This window comes from Mastigoproctus giganteus, chromosome 6 (assembly GCF_048544385.1).
Source record: "Mastigoproctus giganteus isolate SK-2022 chromosome 6, ASM4854438v1, whole genome shotgun sequence".
In the NCBI taxonomy this organism is placed as follows: domain Eukaryota; kingdom Metazoa; phylum Arthropoda; class Arachnida; order Uropygi; family Thelyphonidae; genus Mastigoproctus; species Mastigoproctus giganteus.
In genome coordinates this window covers 127,845,537-127,873,079 of record NC_143580.1, presented here as the reverse complement: position 1 = coordinate 127,873,079, position 27,543 = coordinate 127,845,537, and the positions used below count along the sequence as shown (strand labels likewise).

The 27,543-nt window shown below is 37.6% G+C and overlaps 1 protein-coding gene across 1 annotated transcript in view; it reads right to left on the bottom strand.

Moving 5' to 3' along the window:
- LOC150084569 (uncharacterized) overlaps positions 1 to 27,543 on the bottom strand; it is a 241,600-nt gene that overhangs the window by 179,793 nt on the left and 34,264 nt on the right. The window contains exon 2 of the mRNA XM_090375330.1: positions 22,789 to 22,871. Coding sequence (XP_090231456.1) covers positions 22,789 to 22,871 — 83 coding nt within the window. The remainder of the gene's footprint in view (positions 1 to 22,788; positions 22,872 to 27,543) is intronic.

Below are 27,543 nucleotides of genomic sequence, written 5' to 3'. Positions count from 1 at the left end.
ATCTAAGTTTACAGATAAAACAAAGGTTGTCAAAATAGTTAATGAGAGGAATATGGGCATATAATTGCAACATGATATAGAAAAATTAAGCAAATATGCTGAGAAGTGGAAACTGAGGTTTAATTGATAAATGCAAAGTACTGCATATGGACAGCAACAATTCCAGAATAACATTGATGGTTCAACTGTTGATGATCAAGCTCAGGTGGCTAACAAACTAAATGAGTATTTTGCCTCTACACAAGTTCTGTTTTGTTTGTTATTTGGAGCATTATCAACTAAGGCTATATTGTTCTGGGAATATGCGGTGGTCATTCCCTGACCTTTCCGCATCCTCCGTATTTGGTGGTGACGGGCTCAAACCCTGGTCTAATCAAGAAGCGTGTGCTACGCACTGCTGCTCCTTCCCACCTGGCTACGGAGGCACCATTTTGCATCTACATTCACACATGAGGAGTAATTCAGGGAGGGGAATGCCAGAGATGAATTAAACTCTGGCAGTGAGCTAGATGATTTTGTAATAACTGAGAGGAAAGTGAAGGATAAATTGTTGAAGGTAAACATAAAAAAGGCACCCAGGGTGGATGGGATCTATCCAGTTATATTAAAAGAGACAACAAAGGAAGTAAGCAAACCCTTAACCATAATTATGAGAGCTTCCTTGGACTCAGGGGAGGATCAAAGGGAGACACAAGTAATTATAGACCTGTTAGTTTAACTTCTGTTCCAGGGAAATTAATGGAGGCATTGGTCGAAGAAGCACTGTAGGATCATCTAGACAAGACTTCAGTTATAGCTCGAACACAGCATGGTTTTGTTAAGGGGAAGTCCTGTCTGACCAATTTGATTGGATACTATGATGTGGTCCCAAAGAAATTGGATGCAGGGAATAACTTTGATATCATATATTTGGATCTTAGAAAGGCTTTTGATACTGTTGCACATGGAAGACTTCTGTACAAATTGGAGCAGTGCAGCATTGGAGGCAAATTACTGCTATGGATAAAGGGATGGTTGAGTGGGAGAAGAGAGAGAGAGTGGTAATCAATGGACACTGCTCTTTGTGGACTAATGTTATTAGTAGAGTCCCTCACGGTTCAGTATTGGGTCCATTGTTGTTTTCTGTATTTATAAATGACATTGATGATGGTATATCGGGCTTAATGTCCAAGTTTGCAGACGATACGAAGGTTGGCAGGGTTGTTAAGGATGCTAATGACAGTGCGCTGCTGCAACAGGATCTAGAAAAGTTGAGCAGAATGGCTGAGAGGCGGCAAATGAAGTTTAACATAGACAAATGTAAAGTACTACATATGGGAAGCAGTAACCCCAGAGTAGCGTATCAACTCTGTGGTACAAAACTGACAGTGGTAGAGAATGAAAAGACCCGTGGGGTAATTGTGCAGGCAGATATGAAGTTTTCTGAACAGTGCAGATGGTCTGCAAGAGTAGCTCATGGTGTCTTGTCAATGATATACAGGAATATTTCTAGCAGAGATAAGGAGGTGATTATCCCCTTGTATAAGGCAATAGTCAGGCCACACCTTGAGTACTGTATACAAGTCTGGAGGCCTCATTTTAAGAAGAATGTAGAGCTGCTGGAAAGAGTACAGAGAAGGGCAACAAGATTAGTGAATGGAACAAAGGGTTGCTCTTACGAAGAAAAGTTTAAGTTTTGCAGATTACAGTGTTGGAGACTAAGTACCTGCGAGGTGATCTGATTGAGGTGTATAAAGCCTTGAATGGTTTGAGCATGCTCAATGCTGATGGGATTCTTCCTCTTGCTCAGAATAATCACCAGAGAGGGAATAAATTCAAATTGAGGAAAGACAGTTGTAGGATAGATGTGCGGAAATTTGCCTTTATCCAACAGGTAGTGATTGGTGAAACAGACTTCCATCTTTTGTTGATAGTTGATAGCCTAAATAAATTTAAGGCTGAGCTGGACAGGTATTTGGAACATATGGAGGGGTGAAATGGGAGCTTTTTTTTTTTTTTTTTTTTTTTTTTTTTTGGCTGATGCTGCATAAGCTTTCTTTCTTGCAACATATGCCTCTACTAATGCTAATGCTAATAATGAAATTCAACCACAGAGTTCTACTATGCCTGATTATTGTCAGGAATCTAAAACTACAGCAGAACGAATGAAGGAATATCGTGCACGGGAAAAACAAAATTACAAATGGCTAATAATGAGACCCCTGATTACATCCCTATAGGGTCTATACGAGCTGACAGTGAGTTTGAAAAAGTAGTATATAAAAACCCATTTGGATTTAGTTGTAATGTTTGTGATCGTTTATGGTTTCAATTAGATTTGAATTCGGTATCCACTGATTCAGTTACCCGTGGTTAATCACGGAAAAAAAACGAAAAAACTTAACACGTACTATTCAAATGTCCAATATGATGCATCCCTTTATTTTTTACAATGTCGATTTTAAATTGAATAGCTTCCCTTTATTTTTTATAATGCTGCGTATGGTTTGGTCGCCAACATTATAATGGTTCTTTAGAGATTTAACGGATGCACTGTTTTCAAACTTTTGAATAATTTCAAGTTTTTGTTTAATTTGAAAGCTCAACTCTTGTGTTTGCCCATCATTTTTGCGATTTCTAAACAAAAAAAAAATTACAGTAGTTACTATAAAAAAACAAAAAAATTCCAACATTCTTGACATAAATAACGAAAGAAAATTTGTCCTTTTGCTATGCGACGAAACACAACAATTGACGCAACGCACTAAATCAAACTAAACATTTGGTCTCCTTTTTTTTTTTTTTTTTTTGAGTGGCAGGTGTGAAGACAGCGGGGTTGCAAGATAATAGGTACACTAATCTCCCAATTATGACTTATAATGCCAGTTCTTGTCACTTATTTATGACTTGCAAAATATCTGTTTATACTTATTCTAGTTATTACTTGAATTTTATGATTTCTGTTTGATTTTTTTTTTTTTTTTAATTTGGAGTCTTGAAGTGTCCCAGTTAATCCGCTTCCCGGGTTAATCCAATCCCAGTAAATCGAGAGCCTGCTGCACTTTATTATTACAGTATTTAATGTTGGTAATGTTCTACTGCGTGTTTAATTTATAGTTAAACTTTATTATACATATGTATGTACAAGAAAATCACGTTATATATGTGGTCAGCAGGTGTTCGCTTATATCTGCAGTTTCAGCCATCAGTGGTAGGTCTTGGAACGTATCCCCTGCAGATACGGGGAGGGGGGGGTTCTTACTGTACATGCAGAAGAACTTTCTTTTCCAGCTATATATTTAGGACATGCTGAAAATTTAAAAATGGACTGAAAGTTACTGTCTTTATAATGGCATCGAGTGAAATTCGTAGATCTGATAGATCTGATTGTCGTGGAGTAACTCCCCAACATTTGCTATATATGGCAATGAAAATTATGTGAATACATACAGCAGAAAATTTGCAAATTGCATTTAAATCAGTAAGAATAATAGCTAACATTACTCATTCTATATTGGAATCAAAAGAATTTATAAACAAGTCATTAGAGTCTAACTTGGCATTTCTAAAACAAATTCCCAATTCAGCATATTATTGTAGTCAACATAAACGAGATGTGTTTGCCATGATTCGTCAATTAGAAAAACCTACAATGTTCTTGACATTGAGTGCATGTGAACCAACATGGCCCATATTACTATGTATGTTATACAAATTCAGATATAAACAAGAAATTACAACTAATCAAGTTATGGATCTACCTTACATGGAAAGGGCTACATTAATAAATGAAGACCCCGTAACATGTGCCATATACTTTAATAAAATTGTTGAGCCTATACTCAAAATTTTAAAATCGAAAACCTATAGTCCTTTTGGGAAATATTATGTTGTGAATTTCTTTACATGCAATGAATTTCAACATCGAGGAAGTCCACATGCACATATATATTATATCGAGCCATAGCCTAGTGGTCAGGTGCGCGGGTGCATAAGTACACGTGCTTTGAGTGACTGGGGTTCAAACCCGTGACTGCTGAGTATAGTGCTGTTTCTTGTAATCTATCTTCTGAACTCCTCTGACTGTTTGGTCGTCCCGGAGTATAAACAGAAAATTTATTTATATTATTATTATGGATGAACAATGCACCCTCTACACTATTTAAAGAAAAAGAAGGTGGGATGGGAGAAGCAATGGAAGAACATAATGATAGATGCATTATGTTCTATAGAGAAAACTTCAGATTATTTAAATTTACAGCAACATAAACATAATTTTACCTGTTATAAAAATAATAATAAATAAATAAATAAATATTCATTTATTGCAAATACAGCAAGCCCATCACAGCACATGACTAGGGGCAGATAAGAATACAAAAGAAATGACATAAAATGATCGAGTATATGTACATAGCAAATTTTATATAGATATTAACAATGGCTAGGAATTTTAGTTATGAATTTAAAAAATTGCAGAACAGGACATTTGGCTTTCAGTTGCAATTACTGGGTTGGATTATTTTTCTTCGTTTCATCGGAGATCTGACTCTTGTAGGCTTCAGAGTTGATTAACCTGTTGCAATCAATTTTGTGATGATTTATGAGGTGAAGGGATGCATTGGGGAACATTCTGTCCATTTGTTTGAGCACGGAGAGGTTGGATTTGAATTGCTGGTTTCTTGCATTTTCCCTGTTGGGGACAGCTATTATATTGGCTAAGTTTGGTGAATCGCATGGAGAAGTAATTAACTTTGCAAGAAGCATGACTCCAGACTTGTTGATCATCTGTTGCAGAGGCTTTGTTTTTAAGTTTTCATAAAGCTGTTACTTGGATATTGATGGGAAAACGAAGCTTACTATTGAGCCATCTAAGAACCCAATATTCTAGGGCAAGGAATTTCTTGACGGTTACTTGAGGAGCACCAGACCAGATTTCGGAAGTATAGGACAGAATGGGAAAGATGCATCTTTGAACATGCTTAATGACTGTTTTTCTGTCTTGAATCGCTGCTGTTTCTTGTTTGATTAACCATTTTGCTTTTTGAATTTTTTGAGCAACATATAAATAGTGGGCATTAAAGGAGAGATTTTTATCAAAAACAACTCCAAGGTCTTTGTGAGCGTAAATTTGGGATTGGGACATCTGCAATTTTTATTTCTATGTGGTTGGGTTGTTTCTGAAGGGAATAAGTAATTTGAGCAGATTTGCTTGCATTTATATTCAGATTGAGATCTTTATCTTTCAGGTACTTGATGATTTCACAAATCTGTGAATTCACATCATGGATAACTTTGCGAATATCATCACTGGCTTTGGAGATTATAAATAACTTTAAATCATCAGCATTTGCCAGTAGATTTGGATTTTCTTGTAGAAGTGGTTGAAGAGGTGCTGAAAATATAGTGCTGGAGAGAACGGCTCCTTGGGGAATGCCTGTTGAGGTTGTGACGAGAATATCGTCAGTACTAGTGGGGAAGAGGAGAAGTCTGCGATTTAGGCTGTATTGAAGATAGGAAATAATCATTGTGTCAACGAGAAAATGATTTTTTAGTATTTGAAAAGCTTTTTTGAGATCTATGTTGTCAAAAGCACCTTTGATGTCAAAATAAAATACATTGCATTGTGCCTTATCTTGAAACGCAGTTTGGATGCGTACAATGGTGTCAGCTAGGCTTGTAGTTGTGGAGCGCCCTCTAGGACCAAAATGCATATGAAAGGTGCATTAGCGAAGATTGCATGTTGAAGATATGGGAGCATGATTTTTTCAATTAATTTTAGTAATTATTGACGAAACAGCAATTGGTCGATGGCTGGGATGGTTATTTCTGCAAGCTTTTTTAGGAATCAGCGTAATCCTGAAAGTTTTCCACTGTCTTGGAAGGAATGGCTGGCAGATGCACCTGGAAATTATATGCACTAACGAATCAATAATGTATACGCCGGACAATCTAATAATAAAACCAGGGATGCCGTCAGGACCTTCACTACTATCATGGCCTATTTGGTTAACTGCACGCTGAACTGTATTCTTGTTCACAAGTTGGTTAATTAGCAGGGCTTGATCCGGAGACACATCATGTTGCACTTTGTCTGCTTGTTCATAGGAACTGAATGCTATAAGTCTATTTTGTATACCTTCAGTGAAAATGTCAGATCTGCTTGTTTCCATATTGCATCTTATCCATTCAGAAACTAGATCGTGCTGTAAGGTAGCTGTTGTTTTTGTAGAAAGTGTTCTTTTATTGTGCTTTAGCATGGACATAACATAATTTTTGTATGACTGAATTTTTTTGAGTTGAAACAAAGCTCTGCTCTTTTTATATTTTATGTGTGCTGATGAAGTGCCGTATTTCTTCCACTGTCTGTGGTATTTTTGCTTATTTTTAAAGTATGGTTTAAGGTGGGATTTGAACCAAGGTTTGGAGAGCGAAGATATTCTAACAAGTTTGGATGCCGACTCTGTTTTCAGTTGATTCAGCCATTTTATAAGAAGAAAGGTAGCGTCCTGTATAGGAATATTTTTGAGAGCATCCCATGGGTAGTATTTTAAGAGCTGCAAAAACTTTTCTTTCTGAAGGAATTTAATTGATGATATTCGTTTAGTGATTTCCAGAGGGGGGCGAGGATTCCCGCAGCAAATTGTTGCTTGCAGTTCTATACTTTTGTGGTCAGATTTAAATGTAATGTTCGTACTATGTTTTTCATGCAGTGGAAAGTTAGAGTATACAAGATCAAGCGCTTGATTACCTCTTGTAACAGGGACGTTGATTTTTTTTTGCTCCTAGAACTAAAAATGAGTCGGACAGCAGCTTCATTTGTAGATTATATTTGGGCAGGGGAAGGTTAAAGTCGCCCATTATAATGATGTTAGTTTGAGGCTTAAGAACAGTAGTGATCCAGGTTATTACTTCATTAATGATGTCATCAGTAGGTCCAGGCGGAATATTAATATTATAAATTTGAAGCAGAGAATCCTTAACTTGGATTAGTAGGGAAATTCCTTCAAAGTTGAAAGTATTAGAGTTGTATATGTTCAAAACTTTAAAATTGGATTTTAAAATTATTGCTGTCCACCTCTACGGTTAGTTCTTGATGTCATGAATGGCATGTAGCTGAGATTCTTCGGCAGTAGGAAAACATCTTGTAAAGATTCCTGCATCCACATTTCAACTAAACATATGATGTCATGTGATTCTTCAACCATTAATGAAATAAGCGTAGACAGTTTATTTTTTATGCTTCTTACATTTTGAAGAAAAATGCTGAGATGGACATTTGTGTTAGAAGGATTTTTGCAAACAGATGTATTAGATGGAAAGTTAAATGGTGGATTAGGATGAGAATTAGGAATATTATTCTCTAGCTATGCAGAGAATTCAGCAGATTGAGAATTAGTTGGTAACTTTTCAATAGAGTTGTTGACCGATCCTCCAACAGCTCCATAAAATGGCATGACGAGTAGACCATTTGGCCAGATATCAGGATTTAGATATTGTTGTAGGTCACAATCCTTTAGCTTAATTCTAAATGATGAATATGTGGGATGTTTCGTTCTTATTTTGAACGCTCTGCCTGGAATTTCTAGCTCTAATAGTAGCTGGTCCATCTGCTGGGAAGTAGTATTCGGGTCTAGCCTGCTAGCAAAAATGTTGTTTCTAAGCGTCGAACTATTTCTGTTTCTAATTTTAATACAAGACTGCATATTTCTTGTTCCTATTATGCTTGTATATCTGTTGTTTCTGCGAGGAAACTTAAGACTTGGGGAGTTGGTAGGCAAGCCATTATGGGAAGGCACTTCAGGATAATGCTCAGAGCGATTATTTTGACAATGCACATACAAATTGCTCGGTTTTTGTTGATTACTAATAGTGGTGGATATCGGTTGTCTGCCTGTGTCAACACGTTGCGAGGAAGCACGATTGTGTTCTCGGACAGAAAGAGAGCTAGAGCTTGATTTTTGATATCGCGCAGCTGTTTTTTCTGGAACGAATTCTACAGCATCTGGACTGAGGGCTGGAACTGCAGAAGCCTGATGAAAAGAAGGGTGAGGCACCGGATGGCTTTCGATCATAGCCTTTAGTTCGAGAAGCAAGTGGTAGAATTTACGTTGCTAATCTTCTATTCGAAAGAGATGCTGTTTAATATCTTCATTTTCTCTAAATTGTTTCCTCAGCATTTGTTCCAGAGAGGCAGATGAGTGATCATTGTTCGGGGCTGTTGAAGGCAGGGGGGACAGAGAGGAAGCGTCATCCGTTTGGGAGGAGGCATCTTTAGTTGACTTCCTTGTATGGTCTGAGGGCTTAGGAGATTGTACTATATTGACGGGGAGAGACGAGGGATGGTAAACGTTGCTAAGGAGATCAGCATCTGTTGAGGTATCCTGAGAATTCAGCTTATGCTGACTAGGAGACTGTAAGTTTGCACTTCCCTTGTTAGCACTTTTGCATGAAGGGCATCTGTTTTTTAAATTACTTGATTTAGAAAGTTTTTTAAATTACTTGATTTAGAAAGTTTTTTAAATTACTTGATTTAGAAAGTTTTTTAAATTACTTGATTTAGAAAAGTTCTTTATTAATGAATATGCATCACAAAAAACCATACTGCAAATTCCCTTGCAGATAACCCAATTCCGTACTGTTTTTTGACAAACATTGCATGAAACCGCTTCTTTAGGTAGCATGTTGAAGAGTTGAGAATGGCTTTAAATATCAGCAAACAGAATGTAACAAATAAGCAGGTGAGCCGTTATTGACACAGCAGGGAATCGAAGAGAAGAGTATTAAGCCTGAAGAAATAACAAGACAGTTCGGATGTGGGAGTGGCTGACTGCAAAATTGCTAGAGGGCTGCAGGACTTTAAGCAGGAACACTGCCAAGGTCACAAACAGCTTTGTGTCAAGGTAAGAGCTTCAGGTCAAAAGTCAATAACGTTGCTGTTTGTAGCTATGCTAAACAAAGGCTCAGATAGTAACATTGCACACTAAAAGTTTAAGCTTAAATAAATAGTACTTATCTTGATGAAGACTTCATAAAAACCATCTAAGTTGCTAGATAGTCATCTAAGGAACATGTCAGTACACAGATTTTATAAAGATGCCCTTTAAAAACTACTTAAATTCACTATAAATCAGGAGCTAAAACACACACACACGTCTATGATCGCTGATCTCGTTAATGCAATGCAAACTGACGTGAATGTCAATTTGAAACATCTTTATGGCTAATTTCGCAAACTCATATATTGATACTAATAGCCACAGATGACAATCAAAGATTAGCTTATTGCAAAAAATATCATAAAATGCACAACTCATTAGAATTGGATAATCATGTTAATTTCAAAGAATTCCTTAAATCAAAATACCTGTCCAGCTGAGCCTTAAACTTATTTAGGCTATCAACCTCCACGACAAGGGATGGAAGTCTGTTCCACCAACCAACCACCCGCTGGCTAAAGGCAAATTTCCGCACGTCTATCCTACATCTGTCTTTCCTCAATTTGAATTTATGCCCTCTAAGGTGATTATTCTGAGCTAGAGGAAGAATCCCATCAGCATTGAGCATGCTCAAACCATTCAAGGCTTTATACACCTCTATCAGATCACCTCGCTGGTGCCTAGTCTCCAGACACTGTAATTTGCAAAACTTAAGCCTTTCTTCATAAGAGCACCCCTTTGTTCCATTCACTAATCTTGTTGCCCTTCTCTGTACTCTTTCCAGCAGCTCTACATCCTTCTTGAAATGAGGCCTCCAGACCTGTATACACTACTCTAGGTGTGGCCTGACCATTGCCTTATACAAGGGAATAATCACCTCCTTATCCCTGCTGGAAAAATCCCTGTATATCACTGACAATACTCCATGAGCTACTCTTGCAGCCCGTCTGCACTGCTAAGAGAACTTCATATCTGCCTGCACAACCACCCCCAAGTCCCTTTCATTCTCTACCACTGTCAGTGTAGTATCACAGAGTTGATACGTTGCTCTGGGGTTGCTGTTTCCCATGTGTAGTATTTTACACTTGTCAATGTTAAACTTCATTTGCCACCTCTCAGCCCATCTGCTCAACCTTTCCAGATCCTGTTGTAGCAGCATAGTGTCAGTAGTGTCCTTGACAACTCTGCCAACTTTGTATCGTCTGCAAACTTCGACATTAAGCTTGATATACCATCATCAATAAAATTTATAAATACAGAAAACAATAATGGACCCAACACTGAACCCTGAGGGACTCCACTAATAACATTAGTCCACGATGAGCAGTGTCCATTGATTACCACTCTTTGTCTTCTCTCCCTCAACCACCCCTTTATCCATAGCAGCAATTTGCCTCCAATGTCACACTGCTCCAATTTGTGTAGCAGTCTTCCATGTGCAACAGTATCAAAAGCCTTTCTAAGATCCAAGTATATAATATCAAAGCTATTCCCTGCATCCAGTTCTTTTGTGACTACATCATAGTATCCAATCAAATTGGTCAGGCAAGACTTCCCCTTAACAAAACCATGCTGTGTCCGAGCTATAACTGAAGTCTTGTCTAAATGATCCTGCAGTGCTTCTTTAACCAGTGCCTCCATTAATTTTCCTGGAACAGAAGTTAAGCTCACAGGTCTATAATTACTTGTGTCAGCCTTTGATCCTCCTTTGTGAATTGGGGTCACATTTGCACATTTTCAGTCTATGGGTACCTCCCCTGAGTCCAAGGAAGCTCTCATAATTATGGCTAAGGGTTTGCTTACTTCCTTTGCTGCCTCCTTTAATATAACTGGATAGATCCCATCCACCCCGGGTGCCTTTCTTGTGTTTATCTTCAACAATTTCTCCTCCACTTTACTCCCAGTTATTTCAAGATTCTGTAGCTTACTGCTAGAGTTGAATACACCTCTGGCATTCCCCTCGCTGAATAACTCCTCATGTGTGAATGTCGATGCAAAATATTCATTTAGTTTGTTAGCTACCTGAGCAGGATCATCAACACTTGACCCATCAATATCAAGTGGACCAATCTGATTCATCCCCTTCCTTCTAGAGTTTACATAAGTAAAGAACTCTTTGCTGTTTTTCTTTGCATCCCTTGCCAAGGATTTCTCGTAATCTGCCTTCGCCTGCCTAACCTCCTTTGTAATTTGGTTGCATATCAACTTGTATCTATCATAGGCTTCTGTGACATGTGTTAATTTGTAAGTATCCAATGCATTTTTCTTCTCTGCCATATGCCTCATTAGTTCATCTGACATCCATTTTGGCCTAAACCTTGAACAATATTTCTTAGTTGGGATGTAAAGCCTAGTAGCTTCCAAGATAAGTTCTTTGAATGCTTCCCATTTTGAATTTGCTGTTGGTAACATCATCAGTTGGTCCCACTGTATAGAATTTAAATACTGTCTCAGTCCATCGTAGTCGCCTTTACGGAAGCAATAACCCTTCCCTTTACCCCCAATGGTAGTTACCTCTTTGAGTAAATCCCACTTCAGCACACTGTGATCACTGCCACCTAGTGGTTCATTTATCTGCAGATTCTTAATGCATGAAGAATCACTGCTGATAATCATATCAAGAGTATTACCCCCTCTAGTTGCCTCCCGAACATGCTGATGTAGAAAACAATCATCCAATAAATCCACAAAAGCCCTGCTAGTGTGTGAGTGACCAGCCCCCAAATTCCAGTCAATATCTGGGAAATTAAAATCTCCCATTATAAGACTCTCTGATTTACTGGCCCACTATTTCCCTGTACAGTTTCTTATTATATTCTCGCTGTCTCATAGACGTACTGTTTCTGCTGCATGCCTCTTCTACAGATACTTCCATGGGCACTGTTCTTCTGAATTAGCTTCTATAATTCCTTCTCTATCTTTCAAAACAGTCCGCACACGTGCCGCCACCAGCCAACATCCATTTACTGTACAACTTCAAACTCACAGAACCAACTTTTAACCTTCCTCGTTTATTCATTCAACTGCCGTTTTCTGGAACAAACTTCCTTCATACGTATTTCCTGAAAATTACAGTCTACGGAAGTTCAAGTCCAATATCAACAAATATCTTCTTTCGTCTTCTTAACCTCCAACCCAAGCACGGTACTAAATACTATAGGTTCTAACAACTCTTGTGTTTGGGGTTTACATAAATAAAAAAAAATTTTAAAAAAGCACATGGGGCGAGCCTCATCTTTGCTTTTCTTTTCCGTGTGATCAGCACTCTTCTTGTCCAAGTACTGGTCCCCTGCGGGTTTCAGTTTTCTGTCACATTTGGCGTCAGTTTTTGTCAATCTCTATGTACGTTGCTGTAGATAGCTATTAGTGTTTTTCTCCTGGTGATTAAGTTTTGCGCATACTGGGAGAGCGCCCTATATTCATCCTCAGTGTCCAGGAAGTGGTGCTCCAGTCCTTTTGGGAGGTATCTCAACCATGTTATAAGTAGCCCTTTGAAGTCTTCATAGTGTTGAAAATCATAGACTATGTGGCTCCAGCTTTCGCTTCCTCCACATATGCAGTTGGGGTCCTTAACGAGTCCGAAGCCAAACAGCTTCTTCTTGTAGGGTCCATGTCCGGTTAATACTGTTGTCATATTATTATTATTATCTTTATTTTCTCCTAAGAGACACCCGCTTACAGCTATTAATCAGGGGGTGCACATTCATATATACAAATATAAGTTATATACATAATTATCCATTTATAATTTATACAAATCATCGCCTTTATAAATCATACAAATTATACATTGCCTAAATTATACAAATTATACATTGTCTAATTAATTATATTATACATATCATTGCCTTATTTTTAGATGACAGGCAGATAGAAAGAGAGCACAAGCATAATTTGCAATTTTACCAGGAATTAGAGAATGGTCCCTTCTACAGCACTATTTACAGCGAGATAACAGAAAGACAAGACGTATAACAGAGCAAAGAGGGGGGGATAAAGAATTCTTCACATATATAAATGCCAAGAAGAGCAGGACAAACCAGATCGGACCTTTACGTAAGGGAAAGGGGATAGTATTAAATACACCAGCTGCCGTTGCAGATGAACTCAACAGTTATTTTGAATCGATATTTACAAATTAGAAACCTTTTATGGCAATGGGAAATTGTGGGAGCGAAATTGAAAATTATGTAAATAATGATATTGAAATTTCGCAAGATTATTTAATGAAAAAACTTTCGTGCCTACGGACCAGTAAGGCTCCTGGAGTTGATGGAATATACCCTATAATCTTAAGAGAGGCGGCAAGCGAGTGCATTGAACCATTGAGGCTAATTATGCGAGCATCACTAGATTCTGGGAGATTCCCTTGGATTGGAAAAGTGCAAATGTATTTCCCATACATAAGGGTGTCTCTAAAAGTTAATTTGGAAATTATCGACCTGTCAGTCTGACTTCAGTAGTAGGGAAAATCATGGAGGCAATGATCAAGGGTGGAATTCAGGATCATTTGGATCGAATTGAAATTCTCAAGGATACTCAGCATGGTTTTGTAAAGGGAAAATCATGTTTAACAAATCTGGTTCGCTATTTCGAAAGGGTCACTCACGAGCTGGATTTAGGGAATAATTTCGACATTGTTTATTTAGATTTCAGCAAGGCTTTTGACTCAGTCCCACATGAGCGGTTGCTTTATAAGCTGGAACAGGTTGGAATCACTGGGAAAATCCTTAGACGGATAGAAGGATGGCTTCAGGGCAGGAGGCAGAGGGTTGTGATAAATGGCTATTCCTCAGATTGGGTTGATGTAAGAAGTGGGGTTCCCCAAGGATCAGTATTAGGACCACTGTTGTTTTTAATTTTCATAAATGACATTGATGAAGGGATAGAGGGCGTGATGTCTAAATTTGCAGATGATGTTAAAATTGGTAGAGTAGTTAATGATCACTGTCAAGCTGAGCTTCTTCAGAGAGACCTAGATAGACTTCAGGAATGGTCAGAAAAATGGCAGCTCTGCTTTAATCCAACAAAGTGATTACTGTTTCCCAGGTATTACGCCTGGGAAATAGTAATCCCAATATAACTTATTATACCTGGGAAACAGTAATCACAAAATAACTTATTAACTTGGTGGAGTTCAACTAAATCCAGTACTGGAGGAAAGGGACTTGGGTGTTACGATACGGTCAGACATGAAATTCTCTGAGCATTGTAAACAGGTTGCAAGGAAGGCCCATGGTGTCCTATCGATGATCTATGGAACTTTTGCAAGTAGAGACAGGGACATGATAATCCCATTATATAAGGCTTATGTTAGACCACACTTGGAATACTGTGTTCAAGTATGGAGACCGCACCTAAAGAAAGACATCGAGCTTCTTGAAAGGGTGCAAAGAAGGGTAACTCGCCTGGTGAGATCGGCAAAAGGGCGTCCTTATGAAGAAAGACTTCGAATATGTGGGTTGGAGAGTTTGGAAACTAGACACCTTAGAGGAGATTTGATTGAGGTGTTTAAGGTTCTGAGAGGCATCAGTAAAATGAATGAGGACGAAATTTTCAAGATTATAAATGATGCTAGAACTAGGGGACATAAATTCAAGGTACGGGGGGAAATGTTTAGATTGGATTGCAGGAAGTTTTATTTTAGCCAGCGAGTTATAAATTACTGGAATAAGGTGCCTTCATGGGTGGTAGAGGCCGACAGTTTGGGGAAATTCAAAGGGCATCTGGATAGTACTTTCCGGTAAGGGAGTCTGCGTGGGTAGCACAGTGGTATCGTCACCGTCTTCCCCACACCGGGTGGAAAAGGCTTGGGTTCGAATCCCGTCGATGACGCAAGGAACTTTAATGGGCTTTTTTCACTCCGTGGCTGAGTTAGTTGGTCTCAGGCGTAGACAGCAAGGTTTTTCCCCCCAGTAACTAGGTTTTTTTCGTCCAGCAAAACAGGCAAATCAACCATAGAACATACACAATTTACAGACGCAAATACGGGTTAATGTATTTAATTACGGGTAACCCTAAAATAATAATAATTTGATTTTTTTTTTCCGGTAAGGGAAGCGCATAGGATGATAGGTTTAATTTCCTTTTTTTTTTTAATTATTATTATTTATTTATTTTTATTTTTTTGTTTTTATCATTGTTTTGTTCGGATTTTTTTTTTTTTTTTTTTTGGCTGGTGCAGCATAAGCCATAGGCTTTCTTGCACCATGCGGCCATTACTAATACTAATACTAATACTCATCAGAGTCATTAGGCCTATAGCACACTCCTACTCTCAATTTTGATCTCCCAATGCTTATGTCACACCAAACTGACTCAACACTGCACTGTCCAGCGATGTCGACTGGCTTCACTTCCTTGGTTTTTATGTTTCTTAACTAATAGCATAACCCCTCCCCCTTCCTATCTTGTCTATCCTTTCTGTAGACGTGGTACTCCCCAAATTCCAGTTCTGCATCCCTTATATCTGTGTGACACCACGTCTCTGATATCCCAACAATATCTGCCTTTGATGTTTTGAGCAATACCTCAAATTCATCAAATTTATTTACTAAACTCCTAGCATTGGTGTACACGCAAGTATACCTGCACCTGTTTCTATTCTTAGCTACCCTAACACAACCCATGTGTTTACTTGTACCGCAATGGCTCCCAGCAGTCTCTGAAATATCATGCATCTTGTTTTTCAGGCTTCTGCTCATTCTAATAGAAGCAGTGCAAGAATCTCTTTCACCTCTGCCAGTGGCTACTGTCAATCTATTGGTCTTTGTCTCCCCCCTCTTCGATTGTCTCCCCCCTCTTCGAGATGTCCTCTTCGATTAGGACGAGATGTTCCTGGTCTTGCAGTGATAGGTGGATGTGTGTAATAAGTTGGCAGCAAAGATCTTCGTACTGGCAACAGTGGTATATTAAGTGTCCCCACATTTCAAGCTGGCCACAGGAGCACAGAGGGGTGTCGGTGAGTCCAAAGCCTTGTAGTTTATCCCTTATTGCCCCATGTCCAGTAAGCAGATAGGAGGTAAGAAGACCCAAGGAGAACCAGGGACACAAACTAATTAGCTAACTAATTTCACTGTTGAGAACCTTAAATTATAGGTGAAAAACCTCATACCTTCAAGTAGGACTGTTAATCTCTCAACAATCAATCGCGAATGATTATAATATGAATGCATGAATTGTCATAAATGAATCAAGTTAAAATAATTATTAAATAAAACAAGCATGCCTTCAACTCTCATATCACATCAAGGGAATCGGAGAAAATCATGGAAAGACGGCGGCCACCAACCTCCAAAAACCAACCAACACCACAAGCCATCATGAGAATTGAAAAACAATTGTCACGAAATTCTAAAAATGATGACACAAATAAATTAATTCACACATAAGTTAAACTTTAAAATCGTTATTTAACTTCTTTTAAGAGACCACCTTATTCAGTTTGTTACCGTGTTCACAAGAAGTACAAAAGTAATTCGCGAATGATATCCCCCCCCCCGTTTTATATCAAATTAACAACACCTGACATGAGATTATTTATATAAACCAATGTATGAATTGCTATTCATGCATGCACGTAAGCGTCCACGAGTCCGAAATATTATAAGGTCTGCGTATATTAATAGAATTAACATTTAATCTCATTTCTAATGTTTTGGCAATTAATAATTTAAAATATTCACGCTGTTTATTAAGAACCTTGGATTCATTAAAAAGAAACACATGTCCAGTGATTGCATGAAACGTAAACTCAGATGCACCCGTCCTACCTGCTCCAACTGATGCCAAATGCTGCTGTATCCTTACCGAAAGTAAATTTTGGGTCAAGCTAATATAAGTAGAATTGCACCCACCACAAGAAATATTGTAAACAATATTGTGGGCTTCCATGGTAGGAACTACATATGCCCTATATTTCAAGATAGCATGGAGCTTACACGTGGGTTGTTGTTGTTATTGTTGTTATTTGGGTTTTTAGGAGCATTAGCAACTAAGGCCATATTGTTCCGGGGATATGCGGTGGTCATTCCCTGACCTTTCCGTATCATCCGTATTTGGTGGTCACGGGATCGAACCCCAGTCTAAACAAGAAGTGTGTGCTATGCACTGCTGCTCCTGCCCACCTGGCTACAGAGGCGCCTTTGGGTTGTGGAACAATCTTAAATTCAGTGTTCTTAAATATGTTAATAAATAGTCTATGCCAATGTTGTATATAAGGAACTTTAATAAAATGTTTGTGATCCACCCTGTCATTTGTTGTACCCATCTCCAATTTATATTTCACCTATTGACTAATCTGCATAATGGTACCTAATGAATAACCCCTATTTAAAAATCTTTTTGTCAGTTCCTTGAGCTCATCCAATAAGGATTCTTGAGTAGAGCTGTATCTATATGCATTATGAAACTGGTTAAAAATAATGCTCCTTTTATATGTAAAAGGGTGATAGCTTGAACGGTGCAAAAATTTTCCAGTATTCGTTGACTTCCTATAAATTTAAAAAAATATGTTTTCATTAACTCTGGTTAAAGTAAAGTTTAGAAAATTTATGGATTTGTGATGCGGGATTTCCATTTCTAGAGTAAACTTAAATCGAATATGAATGTTATTAAATGTATCCAGGATCTTCTGCACTATATATTTATGATATGACGTGATATGAGAGTTGAAGGCATGCTTATTTTAATTAACAATTATTTTAACTTGATTCATTTATGACAATACACGGGGGGGTAAGATCATATTATAATCATTCGAGATTGACTGTTGAGAGATTAACAGTCCTACTTAAAGGTATGAGGTTTTTCACCTATAATTTAAGATTATTATAATAATAATAGGACTTATTAGGCTTCATAGTCCCTTTTGATTTGAATTAATTGTTGAGAACGTAACTCCTATTTTTAACATTATGTCTATGGGAAATAAATTCCCACTTTATGAGTGCGTGCTAGGAACGAATTAACTCATAAAATCGGGAACTATCTGTATTTGTATTGTTACAATCAAACTATCATGTTGGACCATGTTACTCTGTCATGCTTTGTCACAACTTACACATGCAGCGCTATGAGATCTGCAAAAAACGACAGTATCCACGCATATACAGGGTGTCTCAAAAATACACGGCATAACCTCAAGAATGAGTTCCTCATACGTAGACAATAAAAATATTTTATATCAACATAGTTCCGGAAATGCTTGGTTTCCGAGTTTTGAAGGTCTGTCTATGACACTTAACTGTTCACATCACCTTATAGTAATTGTTCAAAATGTCCACCTTCTGGCCTGAATACCACTGGCAGAACATTACTTGTGCAGGGTAATCTGCTGGTGACAAGGCCTGTACCCGTTGCAGATGGTAAGGATACAGTTGGTGTTCTCGCAACACTCTCCAAATAGTTGAACGTTGAACAGTCAGTTGCACTGCTATTCTCCGTGTGCTGATTCCGGGAGTGGCATGCACAACCCAAAATCTTCAGGAGTCGTAGATCTTGGTCGTCCTCTGTCAGCAGCATGAAGTGTAAAGGTCCCATGTTCACAAAGGCGGCGATGGATACCTTCAAACGTTTTCCTGTCTGGACATCTTCATTCTGGAACCTTTCGTGGTACAAACGACGGGCCTCCAGAGCATTGCCATCTGCCAAACCATACATAAAGTGCATATCCACTTGCTCCTGAATTGAGTACATGGTCGGAATGGAAAACCGCCAGATTCTGTCAGTACCTTGTGATGAAGGAAATCACCTGCGGGAGATAAAACATTCCAGTAAATATAACTCGGGAACCAGGCATTTCCGGAACTATGTTGATATAAAATATTTTTATTGTCTACATATGAGGAACTCATTCCTGAAGTTATGCCATGTATTTCTGAGACACCCTGTATATAGTAACCCCAGCGGCTCATATCTGGTGAGTATGGGCTTGGCACACCCAGGGTCCTGAGCTGGATATCATCATTCTTCTTTTTCTTGGTGATTCCGTTCTACTTCTCTCTCTTTCTCTCTCTCTCTCTCTCTCTCTCTCAGGGTAATTCAGAAAATTTTTTTTTTTTGGCTGGTGCAACATTAGCCTCAGGCTTCCTTGCACCATATGGCTAATAATAGTAATAATAATAATACACTATCAAAACTATGACTTGGCTCAGAATCTCAACAAGTACAAGCACAAGATGATAACTGTGTACATTCCATTTCGCAATGAGGAAACAGACATACTATCAGAGATTAAATATGACAAGATTTACAACGACAATAAAGAGCTCATACTAGATTGTAAATTGTATGAATCGGACTTGGACATTGGCAAAACAATTAAATCATGTAAGACAATGTGTCAAGACAATGACGACAGTGACCATGACGAAGCATGAGGCAATGACCTGCATAGCCTTGTAATGCAACTGTGAGAAGAAGACCCCTTTTGAAACTTTTACAATCACCCAAATGGTGAGATGAATGAGGATCTAAAGCTCGCCACACTCAACTGACTCAGTGCAATTGCAAAGAAATGTGAAAACTTGACCAAATAGTTAGACCAAATGACCAATGAGGACTTCTGCAACTTAATGAGAATGGCCAATGACAAACAAAAGATTCTACTCATACATGTAATTTGGAGTCTGTTATCTCCCAATCGCAAACCGAAAAATTCTTGACTGGCCCAGCTGGTTGCAGAAAAATGTTTATGATTCGCCTCTTGATGGAAATATACAACTGCTTAAGTAATACAGATGGGTACTGTAACGCCTACATTAAATGCATTTCAACTGGTAAGGCTGAAGTGCATGTGATGTAATGATCTTTAATGTGCTCAGAGCTGGTTTATGCCAGCTCTGAGCACATCCAAGATCACTGCCCTCAAGATATCCATTTCACTGGTTACCAAAAGGTTTTTGCCACAGGTGGCAATGGTTAGTCCAAAGCCACCTAAGTTGTAAGCTCACATCCCACGATCCTTTGCACGATCTCCTCTTATGACTCCGTTTTTTTTTTTTTTTGCCTTTCCCACATTCTTTCCACAACCAGCTAGTTCATGCCAGCTCTGAGCATATCCAATATCACCTCCCATGATCCTTTGCATGATCTTCTCTCCCGGCCCCATTTTTCTTTTTTATGAATGATGTCGTTTCCACGTTGCAAAATCGCAACAAATTGATTTTACTACCATCTGAAATTTAATAGGTGTTGCCAAAGATGTTTACACATCAAAAATATTTTTTAAAAATACACGTAGGAAACAGCCCAAAAAAGTCTGAAATGTTTGGAAATAACAATTCATTACGATTATTTGTACCCAACCCAAACCTGAACATCCTTAGCCTTACCCAGTCCGACCTGGCCTGAGTCCGAACATCCTTCATGTTACCCGGCCCAACCTGAGGGCCAGGCCTGGGCCCATGCAAACCTCTACTACTTCTTGCCATGGTGTGTGTCTGCCATACAGTCTTGTCAGCTTCTCTTCAGGTTCTAGCAGGATCTATTTCACTAGATCTATATGTAGTTTACAGAGGGTTGTTACAAAAAAAAAAAAAAGAATTCCAACTGAACTCTTAGATATTAGAATCAACTTGAACAATAATAATATCAAAGTGAGCAGAAAAACATCTAGAACGAACTTGTTAACATACGGCAAACATGATGGGGCACAATGCTGGCTAGGCAGGTTACTAGAAAGTTTTTCCCAGAGGTTACTTACCTAATGGATAAAAGAAGATGAAAATGAGGCTAGAGGAGGAGGAGCAGTTCACTATTTGTTAACATATGGTAAACATGATGTACATACAAACATCCTATGTTATCACTGGGCAGTGATCACTAAATGATAAAATATATACATTCAGATTTCATCATACTAACCTTTGTTCTTGCGAACAATGTTTTCTTTGACTGTGACATCTATGACAACTAGCGAATTCCATTAAAGAATTGTGTTTAGAGACTTTTCATCCCAGATTGGAATATCCTTACAGAAAACAAAGAAATTTACTCTACCTTCCAGAACTCTGCTTCTCTTGTTTTTTGAAATATGCCAATTTATTGGACAACCACCAACTGCTTCCATGTTTTTTTTTTTTAACTTATGCATTGTATGTATTATATGCTGAGTTTTCTATGTATGTCTATAAGTATGTTTCTATGTATGTATACTGATGTAACCTTATTTAGTTCACAATAACTGTTATTGAATGGCTCAAGATTATTTGTCCACATTTCTTAGCTTTGTTTGGGTATTGGATAAAAAATGAATTCCCCCTTTGAGGGAATTTTATCTCTCTCTCTCTCTCCCTCCTCTGTGATAGCGCGTACTGATAGGTCAGCCACACACATAAAAACCACTGCTTTCCAGTGCTCAATTAGTTGACAAATGCTACATACAGTAGCCGATTGAATATCTCTGCCTTGTGTCAGTTTCCATTTTATGTTTTATTGTGTGTACTCTCTCGCTTAGTAATAAAGTCCTTTCACTTGGTCAGTGCAAGCAAGAAATTACTATGTATCCAACTCCTGACCTCACAGGGTTCTTCAGTCATCTTTGTTATAAACTTATTTCAACAAACAAACTGTATGGCATAAACCTGTGTGCATACACATGCACGCTAAACACAGTTGAACAGTGGTGTTGGTGCCTTCTGAAATCCCTTTCAAAATTCAGGAATATAAAGCTTTGTAAAATTTAACCAATAACACAAAGTTTTAACTTCAGGAAGAAGTACACTTTACCATGGCACTTCACATATAAAAGCCCTTCTCCTCCCCACCCTCAATAACCCCTGGAATTACATGATTAAAGCATTCTTGGAATCATCATGTAGGCAAAAACCAACATTTCAGAAACCATTTTCCATAGAAAATAATGTAATACAGCTGAGTAACATTATGGATCAGAATATGGGACTTTCTATCTCCCTTCAAGAATATAATTCTTTGGGCTATAAACAACACAAGTGAATTTTAGTGCTGCAATATAATTATGGTGAACATGAACTGAGATGAACAGTAGCAAACTATAAAAATGTACAAACTGTTTGGAAATTCATGCATATTTTGCATTATGTGTCTAGCAGTGTCTGCCATTCAGAACGTGAAAAATCTTGAAGAAACTGTGAGAAACCTTGAAAGAATGTCACATGCTGCTGCTGCTGTTTATAAAAATTTATAACTGAATATACTGCAAATGACAAACCTCTCTCTGAGTAAAATATTTAGTTTGTGAGTTTGCTGTGTTCAATTAACATTTTATTGTTTTGTTTGTTTTTCTTACTGCATCCCTGATTAGTCAAGATAGAGAAGAGAAACTAAACATGTATAGTAATTACTCTCATATACCTACTGTAGTTTATAAAAATTTAATAGTCTAATTGAAGAAATATACTTATGAAGAGAACTGCAGCTGATCGGTCCACAAGTTGGAACCCATTGGAGTGGCTGGTTCCTTTCTGTGAAGTACTGAGTTTGCTTCTGGAAGAATATTTTTGCTAACAGATGCATTTTTATAACCATCTTGGGGACACAATCATATTCGTGTTATATTTGGAAGTGTTCGATATATAATGAGGCATCATATAACGAGGTTCCACTGTATTATTATTTTAGAAATTTTGACCTCAAATTCTGGATGTAAAGTATAGATAGTTACATAAATAAGATAACCCTTTTTAATTTTAACATTTGTAAATTATATGTTTCATAAAATTTACCACCATATAATTTTATTTTGTGCCTCTATCATAATTTTCATAATCTTCCTTGTCTCTTCTCACTGATTTTGGTATTGCATTGAATTCTTGCTAAACAATTTATGGTATAAACTGGTTGTTTTTAACATATAATAAGAACAGATGCAAAATTCTAGTCTACTTACACGGAGCTGGAAATTCAAGTGTCTGCTTATAAACAATACATCCAGGACCAGGAAGCTGTGTTCCAAGAAGAGCTGATATAAAACTTAAAAAAAAAAATAAATAAATAAAATTACCATTAGCAATCTAATTTTATAAAATAAATACATTACACAACTGTATTTGTATATTCTGTTGCAAGCATTTAACATAATAAACCTAGCACAATTAAACCTAGCTCAATTCTACTTAATTGAGAAGTGAAATGCATGTTATAAATAGGTCGATACAATGACCTACCATTAAAAACCAGACACCCATCCACTGAGAGCTAGTCATGTCCTACTCAAGCACCACATATTAGACATAACTATGCTTGTAGCCCTTCGAGGAGACAGTAGTAGGATTGTGAATACAAGCTGCAGAAACTGACGAGTAAACAGACTTCCAGTGCAGAATAACAATAGGATGCCATACAACAAATTGGTCTGTACATGACATTTCTATGGCACTAAAGATCCCTAGATCAAGAACTGGTGATGTGAACTGCCAATGAAAACACTGATGCTGCAACCACCATGAAATGCCACAAAAAACCTTGGAAGATGATGGATCATGACAGGAGAACCCTGCAAGAAATCATCCACTCAAAATGAAGGTCACTGATGATTTGTGAATGATTGATATTGCTATTTTTGGTGGAAGGGCTACTTAGGTCACATTGCACCTAGCAACAAGATGAAAGTCACACAGGATGACTGTAAAAACAGTCAGAAAAGGTCATATAGATGTATCTGTTTTAGGAAGCAGAAGAATTCTGGAAGATTTGCATCATTACCTATGATTAGAGGTGCATGTATACTTGCATGTACACCAATGCTAGGAGTATAGTAAATAAATTCAAATTCATCAAAATAAATTTTATGAATTTGAAAGTGCTGGTCAAGGAATCAAAGGCAGATATTGTTTGGATATCAGAGACATAGAGCCAAACAATATCTGCCTTTGATGCCTTGACCAAAGGCAGATATTGTTTAGATATCAGAGACATAGAGCCACACGGATATAAGCAGTGCAGAATTGGAATTTGGGGAGTACAATGTGTAAAAAATGGATAAACAGGATAGGAAGGGATGAGGGGTTATATTTAGGGCTCACAATACCAGTCAAAATCTTAATACCGATATTTCAGTATTTTTAATTTATGAAACTGGGATACCGGTAAATTTTTTGCAATAAATTTTGATGACAATTAGATGCAATAAAGTAAGGAAAAAACAAATAATTTCCCGAATTCAGTTTTAAATCAAACTTTTATTACAATAATAAATATTCTAACAAAAATTATTAAACATACAGTTATTCTAAAAACAAAAAAATAAGCATCCACACTACCTGTCCGAATAAAGTAAGCTCTTAAGAAACTCAATAGTGTTATCGTTTAAACTGGATCTAATTTTGGTACATATTTAATTAGTGGCAGAAAACGTCCTTTAGGATTTTGTGCTGGTTGATGATTTGTACTGAGAGAGTCGTAGACGAGTTGCAGTTTAATACCCCACCATTCCCTCATCTTCAAAAAATCTTATTTCCTTTTTATCAAAAATAAAAAATATTTCCTTTTTTATATTTATTTATTAATTTTTATTTCCCTGTACCTTAGTATCGCCATCAGTGGCCATTGTTATGATTTTTGTACAGCAGCTCCCCTCAAGCATTAAGCCCCACAAGCTACCTGACTGCATTAAAAAATGAGAATTTCCAAGAGCTGAAAGATATTCCCCCCACACGAGTATATATATATTACATATCTTATTATATTATATGTGAGCTGTCAGTTTCTCAAGAGCAACGACACAAATATAAAACAAAAGTCATTTATTATACAAATCTACTTACAATGCATAACTGGTGTTTGTTTACATCTAATCTATTCATTTTTCTCATTTAATCTGTTAATACATGCAATCATTTCCATAAAATTTCTCTCAGTTAACAATCTCAACAGCTTCAAACACTAATTCAATCTTAATCACATCCTCATATTTCTCTTAATCACCAATATCAATTTTCTTCACAACAGCAATCCATAAGTCACTAACTTAATGCTAACAATTCCATGTAATCTCTCTTAATTTAGCAATATCAATTTTCTTTACAACTTCAACCAATAAACCAACCCGATACTAAACATTTCCTTATTTCTCGTGTTTCTTCAACTTCAACCTTACTCTAAAATAATCTCCCACTTTATCTAAGTACCATCCTTCCTTCTCTTTTACAGTGGGATTCCTTTGTGCAGGTTCCTTCCACAGAGTGCGATGATGTCTTTCTCTCTCTTCTTAGTTGAACTCTGAATCACTGCTGTATAGCTCTCCCAGTACTGTCTTATTTCAGAATTTCAAAAACAGTTCTCTGTTAATACTGAAGGAAATTAACACAGCAGTAGTAGAAGCTAGAGCACTATCTGACTGGATTGTTATTCAACTTCCGGATTAACTTCTAGCACAGGAACATGCCCGGCAGAATCCTTCACTATATAGCTGGACACTCCGCACCTGCCATACCATTGTTCACCATATTCTTTAATTGCACTACTAGGCCTACTGCCACTAATGGAAATATTTCCATAATGATGTTTTCGTTATTGCTTAAGTGCTTTACTTCCACACACACACACTATATTTACTAAGAGAAATATATTTATAAGATTTTGTCTTACAGTTTCATGACGTTTTCAGGTTTCCGTTGCATTTTTACTGTATATAACAAATTCAGTAGTATTAATGATTTATTGTTGCCAATTTTATAACCTTTATATGAATAAATCATGGATAATTAATATTTTTTATATTAGTACCCGAAAAAACAATATTTTTGTATCAATACTGGGATTTGAATAGCAAAAAAAAAATGACTGGAATCCTGGTATTCGGATTCCAGAATCTCAGTTTTGTAAGCCCTAGTTATACTGTTAGTTAAGAAACACAATGTATAAGACAGTGCATCCAGTTAACATGGGTGGACAGTGCAATGTTAATACACTTTGGTGCAACTTAAGCACTGGGAAAGCAAAAATGAGAGTACGAGTGTGTTACAGGCCTAATGACTCTGATGAGTACAATGAACAACTGTACAGAGAAAGAGAGTGGGCAAGTACACCAGAATGCCTTATAATGGGGGATTTTAATTTCCCTGATATTGACTGGAAACTTGTGGGTTTGTCACTCACCCACTAGCAAGACTTTTGACGATGTAGCATTAGTATAAGCATATGATAGAAGAAAGCAAGCTTATATAGAATCAGCCCAGAAAAGAAAAAAAAACCTTCCTGTTTCACCCATCCATTCACTCCAAATGTTTGTCTAGTTCTGCTATGAACTTATTTAAGTTGTTGACTCCACTACAACAGATGGAAGTTTGTTCCATCTATCAACCACTTGCTGGCTAAAGGCAATTTTCTGTACATCTATTCTACACTTGTCTTTTCTCAATTTGAATTTATGTCCCTCAGGTGAGTAATCTGAGGAAGGCTCAATGCTGATGAGGAAGAATCTCATCAGCATTGAGCTGGCTCAAACCATTCAAGGCCTTATACACCTCAATTAGATCACCTCGCAGATGCCTAGTCTCCAGGAGTTGCAATTTGCAGAAACTTAAGCCTTCTCTGTAACAGCAACCCTTTGTTCCATTCACCAATCTTGTTGCCCTTCTCTGTTCTTCTTCTAGCAGCTCTACATCCTTCCTAAAATGAGTCCCCCATACCTGTATACAGTGCTCAAAGTGTGGCCATTGCCTTATACAAGGGGATAACTTCATCCTTTTTCATGCTAGACAAATTCCTGTATATCTATGACAAGACACCATGAGCCACCCTTGCAAACTGTCTGCACTGTTCAAAAAAACTTAATATATTTTTATATATATATATATTTATATATAATTTATAACTACATATATATTTAGAACCTGGGGATAATTGTGCAGGCAGATATGAAGTTTTCTGACAGTGCACACGGGCTGCAAGAGTAGCTCATGGTGTCTTGTCAATGATATACAGGTATTTTTCTAGCAGGGATAAGGAGGTGATTATTCCCTTGAGGGGCTTAGAGGGGAACAGGTATCCTGTGTGTTATCAGACACTCAGCCTAAAACACTGATGGATCCAATATCTCTCTATTACAGAAGATTTAGAAGAAGTCCGGTTGGCCTGCCTCCCTAAAATCCACTCATGTACACCTTCTCGATGGTAAGCCCTGTTACGTCACTTAGGTGGCAACGAACATGTAGAGTGGTTCTCTTCAAGACGCCTGGTCAGCGTGAAGAGGAAAAGACCAAACCCTCCAGCAATGAGAGCACAACAATACAAATGGCCCTCAGTCCCCAGCAGCTTTCACTCTCCCTCTTACGGCAGCGAGAGGATCAGAGTGGAAGCAGAGGGTGCTAAGAATCTCTGGGTACGACCAGGCTGCCATGCACGGAAATTGAACTTGGCCTGTTAGAACGTACGATCACTCATCGGTGAAGACAGGATATTAGAGCTGGAAAAGGAATTAGAAAATGTGAATTGGAATATCATTGGTTTGGCTGAAACAAGAAGAAGAAATGAATCACTTATAAGTTTATCAAGTGGAAATCTGCTGTACACCAATGGAAACAGTGAAAGGAGTGAAGGTGGAGTTGGGTTTCTGGTCCATAAAGATTTTAAAAACAACATTTTGGAATTCAAAAGTACATCACCAAGGGTGTCAGGACTAATACTCAAGATTTCTAAGAGG